At 51.3% G+C, this 20,610-nt stretch overlaps 2 protein-coding genes across 2 annotated transcripts; one reads left to right on the top strand and one right to left on the bottom strand.

Annotated features, from left to right (window-relative positions):
- The first annotated feature begins 427 nt into the window (after positions 1-427).
- Positions 428-18,473, top strand: LOC136749727 (envoplakin). The gene is made up of 22 exons (XM_066704230.1): positions 428-598; positions 6,891-6,990; positions 7,287-7,441; positions 7,777-7,900; positions 8,213-8,344; positions 8,730-8,771; positions 8,914-9,075; positions 9,312-9,419; positions 9,630-9,725; positions 9,961-10,071; positions 10,231-10,377; positions 10,575-10,729; positions 10,836-10,933; positions 11,332-11,504; positions 11,723-11,901; positions 12,236-12,374; positions 12,573-12,766; positions 12,919-13,069; positions 13,257-13,340; positions 13,587-13,697; positions 13,895-13,987; positions 14,374-18,473. The coding sequence occupies exons 1-22, from the start codon at positions 552-554 to the stop codon at positions 17,866-17,868; spliced, it is 6,096 nt and encodes a 2,031-aa protein (XP_066560327.1). The 5' UTR covers positions 428-551; the 3' UTR covers positions 17,869-18,473.
- A 99-nt stretch (positions 18,474-18,572) lies between these two features.
- ten1 (TEN1 subunit of CST complex) lies at positions 18,573-20,518 on the bottom strand. The gene is made up of 4 exons (XM_066704235.1): positions 20,225-20,518; positions 19,737-19,847; positions 19,333-19,490; positions 18,573-19,105 (listed from the first exon to the last, which is right to left on the bottom strand). The coding sequence occupies exons 2-4, from the start codon at positions 19,823-19,825 to the stop codon at positions 18,939-18,941; spliced, it is 414 nt and encodes a 137-aa protein (XP_066560332.1). The 5' UTR covers positions 19,826-19,847; positions 20,225-20,518; the 3' UTR covers positions 18,573-18,938.
- Between the last annotated feature and the right edge of the window lie 92 nt (positions 20,519-20,610).

Here is a 20,610-nt window from a genome sequence, read left to right as displayed (position 1 = left end):
TGTCTCTCACAGGACCAACACAAAGACCAGAGCGCGACACAAAAGTGCTCTGTCTTTTCATTTTCAGCACCAGCTAGTGAACATTAAGTGTGTTTGTTTAAAAGCTGTAGGGGCATGTGTGTGACAGCTTTGTTCAGAGCGCGTGTGTCAGGAGGGCAAGGAAAGGCAAATTTAAGACAATCACACACTTGGCATACAGAAAACCAAACACACTCACACACTGGCATACAGAGAACCCAACACTCTCACTCATTGACACACACACACACACACACACGCATTCCTTATTAAAAAAAAAAAGGAAAACAAACGCACAGTCGTTCACACACGCACCCGCCCTCTCTCTCACACAAACGAGAGAGCAGGAACAGGTCTGCCCGGTCCTGTGAAGGCAGGTGAATAATGTCTCAGTAGGGACACACCTGTCCCCAGGGCGGGACTCTCACTCAGAGCTGCACTTTACCTGGCCGGAGCCACACGGGAGCCTGCAGAGTCGAGAGAGAGGAGAGTGAGCCGAGACCACAGGGACTGACACACACACAGCCCCCAGAATGTTCAAGAAAAAGGACACCCTCAAAGTGTCGGGCAAAATCAGCAAGTGAGTGACTGCTTTTAGTTAATCTCTCTCTCTTATTTTTCTTCCTCTTACTAGATCTTTCTGTTTAATTTGCTGCCTTCTGCCTTCTGCTTCTTCTCTTCCTTTGATCTCTGTCTCTGTGCTGAACTATCCAGTCTCAGCACATTGCAGAAGAGACCTGCTGCCCTGGCTTAATGTCCTTTTGTTTGACGCGTTCACAAGCATAAGAGGGCAGCATCTGAAGGCTGTGTGGCTGTTTGTGTTTGTGTGTCTGTGGCTGTGTTTATCTGAGGTCCTCTGTTTCGGTTACAGCTGAGCGTTGGGCAGTTCTCAGCTTTGTTGCCTTTTGTGGGTTTTAATTATGCAATATTTTATTTATTTGAAGTTATTTTATGTATTCACTAATTGACTTGTCTGCTACACTGTGCGGGAGCAAACGGCAGGGCGGCTGGACTGTGTCTGGTCTCTGACAGAGCCAGCAGCCATTCCTGTAGAGCTGGAATCTCACAGGATCTCTGCAGCTGAGGAATTTCTGCTCCGACAGCCCTGGACCTTTGGCCAGACTTGGGGGGCGGGGGAAGGGGTGGGCTTGATACAGAAAAAAACACAGATGGACATGAAGGTCAAAATCAATTCGCCAAGAAAATAAAAAATGGGCTGGTTTTTACGAGCTTCCTGAGACTCAGCAGCGTTTGTTATCAGAATGGTTTTATAGCTGGAAAATGTTAAGGGTTTGGTTTTCAAGGAATTCCAAACCTGCCTTCGATGAGAGAGAGACAGAGAGAGAGATAGATAATGAGAGAGAGAAGCTGCTACACCCTCAGACTCGCAGAAGGCAGGGCCTGATATAGGTCTGAGGCAATACTTTACTTTTCTATCTATTTATCTGTGGTCAGTTTAATAATTAGTTTGAATGGTTATTGTGAGCGGGGCTCCTGATCGGTCTGTGTTGAGCCGTTCCAGCTGCCTTGAGAAATGTATCAAATGAAAGTATTCAAATGTAATCAACATTTTCAGCTTGATCTCTGATAATTTGTGACTCCCATCAGGGCCACAGAGAGAGTGTTTTTATGGGCTACATTTTATTTGATATTTTTATATACATTTAAAAGAGTATATATTTCCCCGACCTGCTGATTTGATGTAGTTTGCTTCATGCACATCAGTTGTAGGTCTTAAATAGCACTCCCTGCCCCCTGCACTGCGTCTCTAGAGGACAGGTTTGGTCGAGTTGGCCCCGGTGGTTTTTAATTGACCCTCGCTCTCACTGTGCTGGCCGCCCCACCCCGCCCATCCCCAGACCGCAGCTGCAGCCCTGACCGCGGCCTTGGTGATTTTGGTGATTTTGTTTCCTGAACCAGGGATTTAGCAAAGGCCATTCTGAACTGCAAGACAATCTCCTTTAGAAATGTGAAGTCCATTAGATGAAGTCGGCGTGTTTGTGGTGAGCGAGAGCCGGCCACCTGAGGCGGAGGAGAGGGAGAGAGGGGGAGGAGGTTGTGGTGCTGCAGCTTTGATTGGCATCTTCTTCTAGAAAGTGGAATTGCATTGTTGTGTTTTGTTTAGATCAGGTTTGGCTATAATGTATAGGTATGTTTTGTTTTGTAATGGAGGAAAACTGGAGCATCGAGTCAATGGGAACTTTATTCCTTCTCCCCGTGCGTCCGTGTGACACTGCGTTGACAGGGGGGTTGACAGGGTAACCAGATCCATCTGAGCAGGACCTCAGTCGCACAGTGGGGTCTTTTCATCAGGTGAAGTGGGTCACCCCCTGAAATACACCAGGAAACATTTGATCCCAGATTTACGCAGGACAGCTTTTGTATTATTATTATTTGTCTCAGCAGACGCCCATATCTACGGCAATCTACAGTCAGCACAAGAATCAGTTTAAAGAGTTTCAAAGTGCAGTGATACCATCAGTGTAGAGTACAATACACACACATCCCAGTGAGGTCACAGGGGCAGACATCATACAGTAGAGTCATGGTATGTGCTACGGGTGAATCGCACCAGTGACTGGGCTCACTTAACCAATTGAGCAATCGAGAATTAATGTAATTAACTTCACACGTCTTCCGCAATTAGTTATACGAGAGCGTGGCCCATGAAACGGACAGTGTAGGAGGGGCGACAGAGCAGCGTCAGCAGGGACAGCCGGCCCCGATCACACAGGGATGCCGTTTGGGTGACTGTAGTTGCCCCAGGGCAGGGCAGGATGGGGGAGATTCTTTCTGGAAGTATGTCCAGAGATGACCACACCTGCAAAGAGTCAGGGCTGGGAAACGTCTCTCTCTCTCTCTCTTCACTTTCTAATTTTTGTCTCTCTTTCACTCCCTCCCTATTGCTCTATCTCTCCTCTCTCTCTCTCTATCTTTCTCTCTCTCTCTCTCTCTCATTGTGAGGTGTGTCTCGCTATATTTGCCTGCCTGTGCTCTGCCCCAGGCTTGCATGGTGACATTGTTCACACAGAGACAAGATCATCTCATGGTCGGACTCAATCATTGTGATAGCTGTGGGGGGGGGCACATTTTGTTGTTTTGCAGGTTGCATGTGCTCTGTGTGTTTGTGTGTGTATCTGTGTGTGTGTGTGTCAGTGCTTGTGTGGGTGGTTCTGTATGTTTGCAGGAGATCTGTCCATCAGTAGGCGTTGAGTGCACAAGAATGCGAGATAAGGCACCCGGTGAGGCCCACAAGGAGGCGCACCGATCCTCTGATTCATTGTTTCTGTGTTTTCCTAAAAATGGGACAGACTACATCTTTATTTCGGAGAGAGAGAGAGAGAGAGAGAGAGAGACCGAGACCCTTTGGAAATACTTGATAGATGGAAACAAGCATTTATATTCATCATCATTATTATTATTAGATTGTTAAGAAAGTTGTAATTTTATGCCGATGGCCGCTGTGTCAGATCAGCTCCTCATTCAACAGCTGCTCACCTGGCCAGGTAAAGACACAGGAGAGGCTTATGTCTGGGGTGACACTACACATAGACCCCCCCGTACCAAAGTGGAGCCAGTCATGGGGGGCAGCAGAAGAGAGTGAGAGAGGGGGCGTGTTCACTCGTTGCTGGAGCTTAGTGACTAACCAGGAACCAGTAACCCAGGTGGGCATTTTTAGTAGCAGCACAACCATGTGCCCCAATGTATGCTTTATGTATATAAATACAAATACATATATTGTGACCCGGTGCCATTTGGGGTGGCCATGTTGTGCCCCGCCCATTGAGTCACAATATACATATTCTCCCTGACATTTACATTTCAGTGTAAAAATAAATAAATAATACAGAAGTAAAAATTGGGAACAAAATAAGTCTGAGCCTCATGCCCAGCTCCTGTCCTTCAGTGGTCCCCACTGTAGACCCACGCCAGCGCCCCGGGCCCAGACTGATAGTGTCCCCCCAACCCCGTCACTGAGGGCTGAGCAGAAACCACAGGCCCTCCAGAACCAGCGCTCAGGACCAACGATTTCTTAAACAAATTCCGTCTCCTCCACTTACCCAAATCAGAAGATGTGTTGTTGTCAGTCAGTTATTACAGGATCATTGTCGGTCGGTTAGTACAGAACTCGCATTCCCCTACTGATGATCAGTACTGCACGTTTGTGTTTGCTTTTGTTTTAGTATCATGACAGCTTTACGAAAATGTGTCTCAATAAGCTCGGTGCTCGGTGCTCAGTGCTCGTTGCCAGTCTCCAGACCCAGTACAGTCAGGCCCCCCATTCATGTGGCAGCATTGAGCCATTCATCTGGCAGAACACTCATTTGACTAACCGGTTCGCTTTGGATTTAACCCCTTGGGCCCCAGCATGAATCATACACATCACCTACTGAGGCCTAGCTGCTCGGGGTCGTGAGGTTTTATCGAGCTTATGATGCTTTAGTCACAGCTGGGCTTTTAAAGGTTGGATCAAACCAACTCACTAACAAACAAAATTAATTTCTAGTGGATTAATTGGGAATGTTTAAGTATGTGTGTGTGTGGGTGTGAGAGTGACCTGTCACTCTGCATTGTACACATTCCAGTTAGGGGAGAGAGGTGGGCTGTATCTCAGAAAGACAAAACAAGATAAAACACCAAAAATAAATAAAATGAATGATTGCAACATCAGATATTCAGCGCTGACATTCTGCACATTCTTTAGGTAAAAAACAAAGACTAACACAAAGGGAGGGGGGGTGGGTGTTGAGATATTTGCTTGTACATTTTGAAATGCAGGTCTTGCTAAACTCCATACAAACCGCTCCAGGTACACCTCGTTGGGGGACAGACCGAGCCCAGCGTGGGTCAGTCCCTGAGCCGCTCTGATTTGGTTCTTGAATTTTGGCCTTTGGATCGGGGTCCCCATGGCCTTTTGAAGGAAAAAAACTTGCACCAGTTTCAGTCACCCAGACTCACAGTGTTCTGTCCAGACAGGATCATCAGGGGACCAGAACTGCGGCCACACTACAGCCATTCTGCAGTGACCTCGGCTCTGTGAAGGATTGAGGGGCCGAGGGTGGGGGGTCACAGGCCAGCCCCCAGGGATTGCACCAGGACCTCCTCCACAGGGCGGTGGGGTTTACCTACCAGCGCTCACCGACGATTTAATGAAAAGTAGCATCACTTGTAGAGACTCCAGTCCCGCTGGGTGTGGCCTCTGGACGCTGGGGCCGGGGGTTTTGGAAAACAGACAGACAGACGGACAGACGGACAGACGGACAGACAGGAGGATGGGGCACTGAGAGGAATGCAGGGTGTGTGAGAGCTCCGTGCCCCCCACTGGAGTCAGGCAGACTTGCAGTGATGACACAGGGGAGACTCAAGGCGTGGTCGGGATGCTCTGTGCACTTCCAGGTGCCGCAGCGTGTTCGTCCTCGCCTCGGTTGGCTGTGTTTGTTTTGTGTCCTCTGGCACGTTTGATGAAAAAGTCTCACTGTTCTGCTGTGGGAATGTTCTCCCTCCCTGCCCTGAAGTCCCTATCAATCAACGGAAGCTGAAAAACACTTTGCGGTGTTGTGTGTGTGTGTGTGTGTGTGTGTGTCTGTCTGTCTGTCCGTAGCTCAGATTTAAAAACCTCGCCCGCACAGTCTGTTTCGAGACACAGGTGTGTTTGAGTGTTGTGTAATGGGATCCGGGTGTGAACGTCACAGCGCCGCACAGCACTATTATAGACAGTCCTAGTTCAGGGCATTGGTTCAGGGCATTGTGGAGACTTTGATGGGGATCACGTACACGTGGCACAATAACGCAGTCTGCAGTTACCCGATCGAGTTACCTCACTACAAAGCCGGCTCAGATCAGCGTGTGAACTGCCATTTGGGCCCACCAGCGTCAGAGACTGACAAAGGGGGTCCACAGCCCCTGAGGTGACGGACTGTGCTGAGAGTCTTGGTTTTGAACTCTATGCTTTTGTCGCAACACAATCTGGTCAAAATGATCTGAACTTCTTCTGTAAATTAATTTAGTTTGTGCGTCTCTCTCTGAAAGGATCTTGCATTAAAAAGTTAAGCTGTGTGGCAGGAGACCCAGTTCCAGGGCTTCTGATAAGTTTGTGCCGCACCTCCACCATGGGATACCAGGCCCACACCACGCTCACACGCGTGCATCGGCCTGGCTGACACATACAGGTCCAGAATGGGTCCAGGCCTCTTCTATATCCATGGAAGGATCTAGATGGAAGACGGACAATTGATAAAATCAATAATTTGATCACAGCAGATCCTGGTTGATGCATTTTGTGTGTAATTTTGTAAGTAATTGAGTTATTTTTCAGTGATTGGTATGTTCTGCATAAGCCTTCTACTTCAGTTCGATTATGTTATTTACACACAGTATTTATGAAAAAACAAACACGCACACACACCCACCCATAGTGCCATGACGGGCAGGGGAACCGGTTATGTGAAGTTATGAAAGGATGCAACTGGAAGGCGTTCCAAAAATCAAACAGGTGGAAAACACGGCACAATGGCATTCCTACCCCCTGAGCTGTCTGAAGGAGTGTCCTGAGATGCCTGACGAGAAAGAGAGACAGAGAGAGAGAGGAGAATAAAAATGAACAATAAATAAGAAATTCAGGTGGAGTGAGTGAGTGAGTGAGTGAGTGAGTGAGTGAGTGAGTGAGTGGAGGGGTGCGTGATGGTGGGGGTGTCAGCAGCTCAGCCAACAGGATAGGCACAGACAGGCACTCTTTCTCTCCCTCTCTGCGGCGTTACTGTACTGTAATGTCTATACTGTCCATTCAGTGTGACTGCACTGATGGCTGGATTAACCTCTACTCTCCCTCTCCCTCTCCTCCCCTCTCTCTCTCTCCCTTTCTCTGTTCGTAGGTCCCAAGTCAATGACCTGGCCTTGCTGATTGCCCGCATGCAGAATAATGCCGACCAGGTGGAAAAGAATATCCTGCGTGCCGAGGAGAAGCTGGCCTTGGTAAGAGTGGCACACGTCTCTGTGTTAAAAATCACAGTCCATTCATCCATTCATTCATCCATCTGTTGGTTCATTTGTTTATTAATTGAATTACTGAGTGAGTGCAATGCTCCTGCACACTCTGGTGACATCAGGCATACAAAATAAAATTAATACAAATTATATATGTATAGATATATAGATAGATAAATGTATAAATACTAGTAATTGGTTTGTGCCAACACCCTCTGCGTCTGTGTTTGTGCCGTGTCTGTGCCATGTGTGAACCCATGTCTGTGTCGTGTCTGTGCCCGCAGGATGCTGAGAACCAGAAGAAGAACCTGCCATTCAAGCACCAGAAGGAGAATGCAGACAACTTGGCCGAGGCGGAGGGTCTGCTGAAGGACCTGTTTCTGGACGTGGACCGAGCCAAGAAGCTGAAGCACCCCCAGGGCAGCGAGATCGAGAGCGAGTGAGTCGCAGAGACACAGGCACACAGAGAGATGCAAAGAGACGCAGAGAGACACAGAGACAGAGAGAGAGACAGAGAGACACAGAGACAGAGAGAGAGACAGAGAGAGACAGAGAGAGAGAGACACAGGCATGCAGAGAAGCATCCATGCAGACACAACAAGGAGAGAAACAAAGGGGAAATGGAGAGAAACACAGATTCACACACAGACTCACAGGAACGCACAGCTAGGGATGGGCCACAGTTGAAATGAAGAATGAAAAACTTTGCCTTCCCTTTTCTTGCCTCATTTTAGTTTCAGCAGTTCTATCGCACTCTCTCTCTCTCCCCCACAGTGTCAGTAACCTCCACGATCGCTGGTCCAATGACTGCAAGACGTACCGCGATATCTACGAAGCCAAGAGGGAGCTTGACCTCTCGCCCAAGATTGACTGGGTGCAGATCCTCAACCAGAAGCAGGTGTGTGTGAAGAAATGGCACAAGGGCACAGGGACAACATGGCACCCCTTGTGGCAAAGACGCTGTATCTAAAAATTCCACCTCAGGGTCTTGGTGACTTCGAGTCGAGCCGAGTCCCCGGTTTATTCCAGACCTTAATTGGGTTTTAATTGGAAAGTACCTTAATTGCAGACCCCTGTGACTTACAGTGTTCTCTACAGCTGACCTGCAGCACTGTCTTACAGAGTGGAAGGGGGATTGATTTCTATTTACCCCCCCACAATGTGTTAGCCCCGTCCCTGTGCTGACCTCTGTCCCTCTCTGTCCCCTCAGAGGCAGGTCAACACGGAGGAGTATGGTCCCGGGATGCAGGAGCTGGAGAAGCAGATTGCCTCCCACAACATCCTGCACAAGCAGATCGAGGCCTACGGCAGCCAGCTGGACCGCAGCAGCGCCAACTCCCCGGTAAAGCCCCCTGATGGACAACCCCGGCACTGTGGCACTACTTCACTCCAGTGCCCACCCACTGCACCACACTGTCATTATTATATTATCTTATGTATTCGAACTCTCCCAGTTTCCAAGGTTTCAATCTGCTACAATTAAAAATAGAGAGCCCCCCTCCCAAGGTACATTGGTAGTGACCTTTGCTGCATATGACCTGGGGGGAGGGGGTTCCTGGGACAATGGACCAGTCCATGTCTCTTCCAGGGGGGATGATCTGTAATCTTAAGAATGCATTGCAGAGGAATGAAAGAATCTTTGACACACACACACACACATATATAAATAAATACACACACACACAGGATTAAGGAGTCCTGACTGTCTCTCTGTGTCTCTTTTCCAGGAGGAGTTTGCTGCCCTGCAGAAGCAATACAAGAACCTGCTGGTGAGTCTGGGGCGGTGCGTGTGGGGGGGTGGGGGTATCATTTGCAGCCAAAGCCAAGGTAAAATATGAAATATAAGACCAGTGCTGTAATCACCTCCCTCTCTCTTCCTTCCCTCTCTCCCTCCCTCCCTCTGTGGCGCAGGAGAACTCGCAGTGGCGCCGGCACTACCTGGGCAGCCTCTACGACTACATGCAGGGCTGCACCAAGGAGCTGGTGTACCTGAACGAGCAGCAGGACAAGATCCTCAAGCAGGACTGGAGCGACCGCATCCAGGAACCCACGGACATCCGCAGACAGTATGAGGTGAGAGGAGAGGAGAGGAGAGGAGAGGAGTGGGGGACAGGGTAGAGGAGTGAGGAAGCATGGAGGAGCAATGAGAGAGGAAAGACCGACAAAGACAGGAGAGAGAGAGAGAGAGAGAGAGAGGGATGAAATATCAGTAGATGGTGGTGAGCACGCAGACATGTGGAGAGGAATGCTGTTTTAGTCTTTTATTCATTGATTTGTTTCTTTACTCATTGTCTTGCTTCCTTCACCAGAACTTCAAGAACAACAGTCTGCTGGCCCATGAGAGCGAGGTCAACAAACTGCAGGATGATGGAGACCGACTGATCGAGCTCAAACACCCGGCCAGCCCCACCATCGAGGTCAGCCTTACTCTAACACACACACACACACACACACACACACACACAGACATACACACACTATGCTATGCATCTCTTGTGTGCGTTTCTACAGTTGGTTAATACAGTAATGCTGTGGTGCCCCCTGGTGGCATCTCTGGGGAACTGCACTGCATTGCAGTCCCACAGGAGGGAGCGTTTCAACGCCCTGGCTCTGTGTTTCTCCCTTAGGCTCACAGAGACGCGCTGAGGAATGAGTGGCAGAGCTTCCTGAACCTCTGCATCTGCCAGGAGACCCACCTGGACAATGTGGACGAGTACACAAAGGTAACTCAGCCCTTTCCAGCCCAGCCCAGTGTAGTCCCTGAGGTCCCAGCTCGGAGGTCCCAGAGGCCAAGGTGGTGGTCAGGTGGTCACTGTTGTCAGGTGGTGTTCTTAGTCACTGTTTCTTATTTTCGGCCACCCAGTGGGAACTCTGTAACGGGTGGCAGCAGGTAAGGAGTGTCCAGTTGTGTCCAGAGTACCAGTGTGCCCTCTGACCCCTCTGCCTTGTGCTCCACAGTACCAGCACGATGCCGAGACACTGTCTGACTCCATTAGGAAACTCAACTCCAGCATCGACCCCAAGACCCTCAACAACAAGACCAACTCGGAGATCCAGCTGCAAATGGAGGTGAGAGAGAGAGGGAGAGTGGGAGGGAAACAAGGGGTGATGCAAGCAGCACAAGAGTCTGCCAATCATTGTGTCTATGCTAACCTCTTGGCCCACATTTCTCTCTCTCTCTCCCTTTTCTTCCACTACTCCCCACCCCCCCACCCCCCCACCCCCCAGAGCGAGGAGAAGGCCGTGCAGCAGAACGAGCGCCTGTTGGCCGATCTGAGGAAGCGCAGCACCACCATTGCGCCCCTCATGCTGCGCCGCACGCGGCCCACCAAGCCCATCAGCATCCAGAGCCTGTGTGACTGGGACACTGAAACGGTCAGCTGGGGAGAGGGGTCTTAGTGGGGGGATGGGCGAGAGTGGGAGAGAGTGAGTGAATGTGAGAGGGAGTGAGTGTGAGAGTAAGAGTGTGAGTGAGTTTAATTCAGTCTTGCATTGTTGCTGAAGATGAGGTAACAGGGTTCGATCCCTGTGTCAGCCGACAGTGACACATTGTGTCTCTCTGTGTCCTCCAGGACTCAGTGACTCGGGGGGAGAAGTTCACTCTGAAGGACAACTCTAACAGTGAGAACTGGGTGGTCGAGACCACCAACGGAGTGACCAAGACTATGCCGGGGGCGTGCTTCTTCATCCCTCCCCCCGACCAGGAATCCATCGAAAAGGTGGACAGGTAAGGAGCGAGGGAGACCCTGACCCCTGCCCCTGTGTGTGTGAGACCCTGTCCCTCTGTGTTTGTGTGTGTGTGTGTGTGTGAGACCCTGTCTCTGTGTTTGCAGGCTTGGAGGTGAGCTGTCCAACCTGAAGAAGAAGAGAACCGCCCTGCAGAGCAGCCTGAAGAGCCAGACATTGGAGGTGTCCCGGTCCGCAAAATCAGGTGGGGCTCCACACAACTATACAGCCACAAAGCTACACAACTACACAGAACCACAGCTAAACAACTACACAGACACACAATATAGCCTGCCTACTTAGATTGGCCATTAGCCTCTGAAAACCTCAGTGCATTTTATAACTCCCCATCCACAGGCTGTTATTTTGAGTAATTCATTTTAAATTATGCATCACAGTGAAATGCATCAGTCCAGTTAGGGCTGTGGTCCAGGCTGTGGTCCAGGGATAAGAGTCCTCTGTAAACCAAGGCTTTCGTCATGGCTGGGGTTGTGTCTCTACTGGTTTAACTGTCCTGGCTGCAGGATTGTATGGCCTGTGACACATACTGTCCCACATGGCCCACCGCTGTCCTGATGTGTGTGCGTCTCCCCTCGGCCCCAGGGCTGATGTCCAGTGCCATGGAGGATCCCAAAGCCAGGGAAATCTCGGCGCAGCTGGACGACATTGACGGGGCACTGGGCCAGACGGAGAAGGATATCCTGAACCGCTTGCGCATGCCGCTGGACCGCAGCTCCCCCTCTCAGGACCTGGCCAAGCGGCTGAAGGAGCACGAGGTGAGGGCAGCATCATCACACACTGGACACTGGGCACTGGACCACCCACACTGACCATTGACACTGACCCCTGACAATGACTGACCACAGACACTGACCACTGACATTGACCCAAATAGCACACTGACCTGTGACACAGCACAAGTCACACACACACACACACACACACACACACACACACGCCCATCCCTCACGCTGTGGTTCCTCGGCGCACCCAGGCTGCCCAGAAGGCGCTGCAGGACATCGAGAAGCAGAAGGCGGCCACCCAGCGCGACATGGAGCCCATCCTGGCCAAGAGCCCCAGTGGGCCGACCTCATCCGCCCTGCCTCTCAAACTCAATGCAGCCAAGAACAAGTACAGCGACGTGGCCGGCCTCTCTGACCTCTACAACAAGAAGTACGTTGCCAATGCAAATGCCTTGTTGTCTGTTGCTGTTGTTGTTGTCATTCTGAGTTTGTGTGTCGGGGGGATTAAGTTTATACTTCCACAAACAAGAAAAAAGTGAGTGTGTTTATTGGTTTGGGGTTTTTAATTCCCCTGCCAAAGGTCCTGCCAATTTCTTCTACCAGCAAATAAACTCCAGCTGTACTATTATTATAATTTGTCTCCTTCAAACTTGTATAGACATTTCAAGAATATTGGGAGCCATCTTAGACAGTGAAGAAAGAACACACAGTCATAGTTTGGCTTGGCTTGTCTCTCTGACCTCTGACTTCTGACCCACCACCAGGGCCAACGCCTCCCTCAACCTGGAGAACCAGATTAAGAAGGTGGACAGCATCGTGTCTGGGTTTGAGACCAAGCTGGCTGAGGACACGGGCATCCCCGATGCACCTAATGCTTCCCAGGCCCGCATCCAAGAGCTGCAGGTAGGCATGGCCTCCTCTCCTCTCCATCTCCTCTCTCCAACTCCTCCTCAACTGTTCTAGGGCACTGCTCTCTCTCTCTTTCACACTCACTTTCTTTCCTTTCCTGTCTCCTTCTCTCTCCTCCTCTGACTTCCTTTCTCTCCTCTATCTTCCCTCAGTGACTCTCCCTCACCCTCTCTTGCTCTCTCTCTCTCTCAGCGCATGAGGAAGGATCTGGCTAGTAAGCAGGACGACATGCAGAAGCTGAGCCGTGACCTGGAGACCACAGAGCAGCTGTGCAGCTCCCTGCAGAAGGGCTACCAGGAGTTCTGCCCCGACATCCGCCGCCAGGAGACTGAGGTGCAGCGGCTGAAGAACCGCTACGCCACCGTCAACAACCAGCTGCTGCAGAGGTGGGTGGGCTGGACTGGGAAGCAGGGTGGGCTGAGTTGAGAAAAGTAATGGGCTGGATTGGGCTGGATTGCATAAAACTGAACCCGGGGTTTGGGTGGACTGTGCGCAGTGCGTCTGATGTTTTGCCCATGATACGGCATCCTTCCTCCAGGGAGAACCTTGCCCAGGAGGCAGCCAATAAGCACCAGGCGTTCCAGAGCAACACCCAATCGCTGAACTCCTTCCTGAGCAACTTGCCCGACAACAAGATCAGCCCTATGGACAACCTGTCCCAGATCAACGCCAAGCAGAGCTCCCAGAAGGTGAGTGTGTCGGGGAGGCACTGGTGGACCGGGATCAGTACATAAAATGGCTGTGAATTCAAAATAGCTCCCAAACTAGGATCTACCAGTAGCCACTTTGTTATTATTATGATTATGATTATGAGTTTTATGTGGCTGATGCCTTTATCCACCTTGACTGAGCGCAATGTGTCTGTCTGTTCTGCAGAGGGTGGTAGAGGACATCAAGAGGAAAGGCGATGACCTGGACCGCGTGGTGGACCTGTCCAACGACCTGCAGTCTGTGCTCAGCGTAAGGCCAGGCAGGACTGGATCACAGCAGTCCCTGTCTCTCTCTCTCTCTACCTGTTTCCGTCTCTGGTTGTCTCTCTCTCTTTCCCCTCTGACCATGTCTTCATTTTGAGCCTCTGCTCTCCCCCTTTCTCCCCTCTACCTCCCTCCTTCTCTCTCTTCCTTCTATAAAAGCAATTATGAAATCGCAGTGCTAAGCAGCGCTGTTGGCCGTTCTCCGTCTGATGCCTGCTTTCTCCCCCAACAGGAGTATGAGACGAACTCCAGTAAGTACTGCAGCACGCTGGACCCCTCGCTGGGGGCCACCGCAGCCAAGAGGCTGCACAGCTCCTCCTTGGCCGATAGTGTGCAGAAACAGGTAGAGTGGCACAATCACATAATAACACACTCAATCAATCACACAATCACATAATCACACACTCAATCTCACTCACTCTCACACTCACTCAACCACACCCACACTCACTCAATGACAGACAGTCACACACACAATAACACACTCACACACACAATCACACTTGGATTGTGACGGAGGCTGGCGGCGCTGTGTTGCAGGAGAAAGGGCTGGTGAACCGATACGCCGAGGTGTCTGCGGAGAACAACCAGCTGCTCAACCAGATGAGCTTCGCCAAAAACATCGTCGCTCAGGTGCGCAAATCCAGACCGGTCCTACGAGCCTGTTAAAAATATATACAGCTCTGGAAAAAATTAAGAGACCACTTAACATTGATTTCTGAACTTGGAGTTGTCTCTTAATTTATACCAGATCTGTATATACCAACTTATATATTTACATAGAATTCAGTATCTTACAATGAGCCTAGAATGAGCAATGAAACGGCAGATTAGTAACCTGGTCATATGTATAGATGTACTATATACTATATATATGTACACTTCTTAACCAAAATTAGACTGGAAATGGGATAAACAGTGGAATGTAATCATGAGCTGCCCCTGCACTGACCATTGTTCCAGAGGGGCACCATCACAACCATTGCCGTGGGGATCTAACTGTTGTTTCCTGTCAACAGAACGAGGACAAGGTCAACCAGGTGGTGGTGAAACAGCAGCTGCAGATGGAGAGCCAGCAGAGGAACCTGGCTGAGACAGACAACCTGAAGAAGGACCTGGCGGACGAGATCTCCCGGCGCTCAAACGTGGAGCTGGACCTGGAGACCTACCGCAAGAGGATGATGTCCCTGAAGAGCAGGAGAGGGGTGGAGCGTGTGGAGGAGAGGGAGGTGGTGCAGTACTACCGGGACCCCAAGCTGGAAAGTGAACTGTTCTCTCTGAAGAACAGGATCCAGGATGAGAACATGCGCCGCTCCGCCACCCAGACTGAGATCGAGGTGATCAACAAGAAGATTGTTAGTCTGGACCAGGAGATGGTGAGCATCAAGCCAAAGCTGCTGACCAAGGAGGTGACTGAAATCGAGAGGGACCCCCAGCTGGATGTTGAGGCCAACCGGCTGAGAGATGAGATCCGCCGGGCGAAGGACAATGTACGCTCCCGGGAGAACGAGACTGTGCACATCAGGACGGAGATCTCCATCCTGGAGAAGAAGCAGCCCATCATCAAGGAGAGGGTGGTGAAGAAGGAGGTGTTGAAGGTGGAGAAGGACCCCGAGATGCTGAGGGCGGTCAGGACCTTCGAGAACGAGATTTCCGAGGAGGGCCAGAAGTGCAAGTCTCTGAACGACCAGATCTTTCAAACCCGGAGTCAGATCAACACCCTGGAGAGGATTATCCCCACCGTGCAGCCCAAGGTCATCACGAAGGAGGTGAAGCGAGTGGAGCAGGACCCCGAGCTCATTAATGAGGCCCAGAAGCTGCGCTCCATGCTGGAGGAGGAGAGAAACCGCAACTCCAGCTTTCTGCGAGAGATCAGCAACATGCAGCTGCGCTTCAGTCAGGTGGAGCAGATTAAACCCAGGGTGGAGATCAAGGAGATCGTCAACGAGATCTTCAGGGTGGACCCACAAACGGAGACGGAGCTGGTGCGCCTGCGGAGAGAGCTGCAGGACTCCAGCAAGCTCCGTGCAGGCCTGGAGAAGGAGATCAGCCTGGTCATGGTGGACCTGCAGGCTCTCAGGTCCCAGAAGCCCAAGGTGGAGCTGAAGGAGGTGACCCAGGAGGTTGTGAAAGAGGAGAGGAGCCCGGAGGTCAAGCGGGAGCTGCAGCGGCTAGGAGACCAGTTGACGCGGCTGCAGGACACCTATAACCACACTCTGCAGCAGCTGCAGCGCTTGCGCAAGGAGAGGGACGAGTGGAAGGCCGAGAAGTCCAAGGTGGAGACCAAGCTGGTGACCAAGGATGTGATCAAGTATGAGAGCGATCCCCTGCTGGAGAAGGAGGCGGATCGGCTGCGGAGGGTGGTGCGCGAGGAGGTCCAGCAGCGCCGGACGATAGAGGAGATGGTCTTCGACCTGCAGAACAAGTACATCATGCTGGAGAGGCAGAAGCCCGAGGAGAAGGTGGTGATGCAGGAGGTGGTGCGGCTGCAGAAGGACCCACAGCAGATCATTGAGCACGAGAAGCTGAGCCGGGCCCTGGACGAAGAGGTGAAGTCCAGGCGGCAGCTGGAGTTGGAGGTGCAGCAGCTGAGGGCCCTGGTGCTGGAGAGGGAGAGGGCGCTGCAGCAGCAGGATGAGAGGCAGAAGAAGATTGCGGTGGAAATGGAGCTCAAGCAGATCCGCTCCCGGATCCACGAGCTGGAGAATGCGCCGCCACCCGTTGAGGAGAAGATCATCATGGAGGAGGTGCTGAAGGTGGAGAGGGACCCCAAGCTGGAGGCAGTGACCAGCAGCCTGCGCATAGACATGGACAAGGACAGCAGCGAGATCATGCGTCTGGAGAGGGAGATCAGGAACCTCACGCTGAAGCTGGAGGTGCTGCAGAGGGACAAGTCTGTGGAGAAGACGGTCTACAAGGAAGTGATTCGCGTGGAGAAGGACAAGCTGCTGGAGGGCGAGCGCTCCCGCCTCAGGGACCTGGTCAACCAGGAAAGGAATGCCCGCCGTGACCTTGAGGACGAGATCCGCCGGCTCTCCGAGAAACTCAACCGGGTGCAGAGTTCCCGGTCCAACACCTCATGGGAGGAGTCGCAGCTCAGCCAGACCAGGGACAACCTGCTGCGGGACAAGGAGAACCTGTCCATGGAGCTGAGGACACTGGAGTCTGAGCGGCAGCACACCAGCATCAGCTTCCAGCAGCAGTCCAGGCTGATGAGCGAGAGGAGCCAGATGAGCCGGCAGAAGAGCATCAAAATGGAGTCGGAGGTACAAAGGCTGGAACAGGAGATCCTGGATGAGAAGGACCTGCTGAACAAGAGAGAGATGACCGTGCGTGAGTTGCTGGAGAACCTGAGGAGGGAGGAAGTCAAGAACAGCGAAACCCAGATGAGGGAGACCAACCTGTCCACCAAGATCACCATCCTGGACCCGGAGACAGGGAAGGACATGTCCCCGTACGATGCCTACATGCAGGGCCTGATTGACCGCGCCCAGTACATCCACCTGCAGGAGCTGGAGTGTGACTGGGAGGAGATGACCACCACGGGGCCCGACGGTGAGAGCTCCGTTCTGCAGGACCGCAAGAGTGGCAAGCAGTACTCCATCAAGGATGCCCTGCGCGACAGGAGGGTGACGCAGGCACAGGTGCAGCTCTACAGGGACGGCAAGATCCCCATCTCAGAGTTCGCCCTGCTGGTCGCCGGGGAGACGAGGAAGACGGCAATCGGGTCCCTCAGCTCGTCCCTGACCCCACAGAGGACCACCTACACCCAGAGCTCGCCCAACATGAGCAGCATGAGCAGCATGAACAGCATGAGTAGCTTTAACAGCATGAGTGGCCTGGGCGGGGACGAGAGCTTCCCCATCTCTGGCGTGCTGGACACCACCACCAACAACCGCATGTCCATCCGCAGCGCCATGACCCGCAAGCTGATCGACCCGAGCACGGGCCAGAAGCTGCTGGAGGCGCAGGCGGCCACGGGGGGCATCGTGGACATCAGCAACAGGGACCGCTACTCGGTGCACAAGGCGGCGGAGCGTGGGCTCGTGGAGAACACGCAACTGCAGAGGCTGCTAAATGCCCAGAAGGCCTTCACCGGCGTCGAGGACCCCATGACCAAGCAGCGGCTCTCGGTGGGCGAGGCGGTGCAGAAGGGCTGGATGCCCAAGGACAGTGCCATGCGCTACATGGATGTGCAGAACCTAACCGGCGGCCTGGTGGACCCCAGGCGGACGGGCCGCATCAGCATCGCGGAGGCTGTCAACCAGAAGATGATCGACAGCACCATAGCCAGGGAGCTCCAGGATGAAACCTACTCTACCAAGGACCTTGTGGACCCCATCACTAAGGAGAAGATCAGCTACAAGGAGGCCATGGCTCGCTGCCAGAGGGACCGCACCACCGGGCTGCCCCTGTTGCCCGCAGCCGGCACTGCCTCCAATGACTCCTACAACCCCTCATACAACCCCTCCTACATGAGCAGTCGCACCTACAAGTACTCCTCCTACTACTAGAGAGCGAGGGAGAAGACAGGACTTTAAACTCTGATGCACCCTGTCCGCTAATGATAACCACACCAATCTCCAGACCCCCTTCCCTTCCTTCCCCAAGACTCTCCAGATACTCTCCCCTGGGTTTACTTTATTCTCAGTTAATGGGGCAACGTACAGATGAAGACAGGTCAGGAAACGTAATACACCAAATTTAAAAGATGAAAAGAACTCTTAATCTCAGGAAACACCGGTCTGACAATACTATCCTGTTCCTCTAGTTAGAACAATACTGCGGAGCTCCCTGTATGGTTTACTCTTCTGTGTGTTTGTTCTGTTGTTGTTGCTGTCATAAGTGGGGGGTTCAAGTGTTGTAAACAACTTTATTTAAATGTTATGAAATTTATTTTATTGCTGTGCCACGGAGACACATACACAAGATAGATGTTTTTTTTATTATGGTACTGAGGTGAAAGGGTCTAGTTAATGTGTATTTCAATTTATTAGCCAGCACCTTACAAATTACAAGCTTTTGGAGATGCTTTGATTCCCTGTAATCTCCAAACACTTTTGATTGATGTTGTTCTCGATTAATATTCCTCATTAAAATCTACTGTATCAAAAAATAAGCTAAGAAATGTGTTTTTTGTTCAAGAAGGCTCATTTACTTCTGCTGTGGTGATTGTTTGTCAAGTACCAAGCAGTAATCAATTAATTCCCATATCGAATTACCAAAACAAAAACTTTAATTTTTCTTTATTGTTCAATATTCACTGGCCAGGATTACACTGCAAGAAACCCTGGTACCTGATTTATACAGTGAACTGAACTGAGACTAGTTTATGCACAACCAACAAATCAGTGTAAAAATATATTTTAATTCAGCTGTTCTTCAGGGGAGACGCACGCACAGACACTCACAGACACAGCTGCAGGTAAAACACACACAGGTAAATGTTTGTGTAAAGGTCCACACTGCCTCAATTCTGGAAACAATAATTCCTGACTTTAAAGCCCCCTGTATTGAAACTGCACCTTGGAGTTGCATGTGTACACACAACACACACACTCACTCACTCTCACACACATACATCTCAGGGCTGGGGCTGCTGCTCTGTGTCAGGGCTGGGCTTCCCCTGGCCCCCTGCTCTCTCTCTCTCCAGGAAGTAGCTCCTCTGCTCAGCGATGGCCCTCTGCAGCATGGCCATGTTGGCCCCGTCCACACAGCTCAGGATCCGCGCTCGCACCGCCACAGCGCCCCCTGCAGGGAGGTGAGAGGGACAGCGCATCAGGACAAAAAAAAAAAAAAACACTCACACTCACACTCAAACAGACACTCACACTCAAAGTGACACACTCTCACTCTCACTTCGGTGGTCTCCTAGATCTCCTAGAACTCCAGTCCTACACACTGGCTACATTGTTTTTGACCAGTCCTGGGGCCCCCTGATCCCGCCTCTCATGTCGCCGCGTGCGACTCAGACCCACCGTCCCTGCTCTCCAGCTCTCCCAGGACTAAATACTGGGCTCCAGTGAGGGCAGCGAAGGGCTCCACGAAGCCAGTGTGGATGGTGAGCTGGTGCTGGGTGGGTCCGTGCTGGGTGGCGAGGACTGCCTCAGACAGCTCTGCACTGTAGCTCTGCAGCCTGCGAACACACAGGTCCCTGTAGGTTAATAACGATGGCAGCCCTGTGCCCACGCCACAGAGCATCAACCCAACAAACACACAAACAAATACACTCGAAATTCTGTTCTTAACCAATCCGAATATAAAAACAATAATACAATAAAAACAGGTTTACAATGATTGGCCTTGTTCAAGATACATTCACGTTCCACAAAATCACCAAGAGGCACTCCGGTCCAGTAAATGAGGTACAATGATGACCTACCTGCCAAAGGTCCTCACTGTTGCCCCCTCCTGGACCTCCCCAGATCTGATCTCCCAGGGGAAGTGGAAGACTCCAGGTGCCGGCAACATCTGCACGGAATAAAGATGGTGCCTGATGAAAAGAGGGAGAAAAGTCTGTGGTTAGTTATCTTATTGTAGTTTGTCAAATCCTTCTTTCTTTCTTTCTTCAAGGACTTACATTTCCAACAAAGCAGTTTCTCCCTTGCACTTTGTAAGTTACCTGACCAACATATGATTGGATGCTCTGCAGATCATTCAACGATGCAGGTTACCTTTCCTGGTTAAGAAAATAACTGCCACAAAACAAACTGACCAAGATCTCCAGCTCCCTCCCTGTCAAATAAATGCCATCTGTTCTGTCATTGCAAACTGCATCGTTGTCCTCATATACTCGGTTTTCTAAATGTCAGCTTTTGGGGGATCTGAATGAGAATTAGAATTAAATGACAAATGATTATTATTATTTACCTTGAATTAATTTAAGCCATGTGTACGTGCAATAAAACACACTGAGGGGTTGAGATCATGTTTCCCTGCACCGTGCACACCACCATGCTTCCCCTGCTGTTCGGTAGCTGCTGTAACTTCCGTGAGGAGAAGCGCAACCCGCCTTTACTGTTCACTCCCAGATCAGCTGACCAAACCCCTGGTCATGTGACGGGAGAGTCAAGGTACAGTGTCGCCCCATGAGTGGATGAGAAAGTGAATGCAGATACATAATAAACAGCACAAGTGTCGTTTGTTATTGGACTGCCTCTCTCCAGGGCTTTCCGGTCGCTCTGCTCCTGAAGGCCTAGCGAAGCCACGCATTGGATTGGCCAGCAGCCCCGCCCCTGGCTTCCTTGTAGGCTGAC

This window comes from Amia ocellicauda, chromosome 5 (assembly GCF_036373705.1).
Source record: "Amia ocellicauda isolate fAmiCal2 chromosome 5, fAmiCal2.hap1, whole genome shotgun sequence".
Lineage (NCBI taxonomy): Eukaryota > Metazoa > Chordata > Actinopteri > Amiiformes > Amiidae > Amia > Amia ocellicauda.
This window is presented reverse-complemented; position numbering and strand designations above follow the sequence as displayed.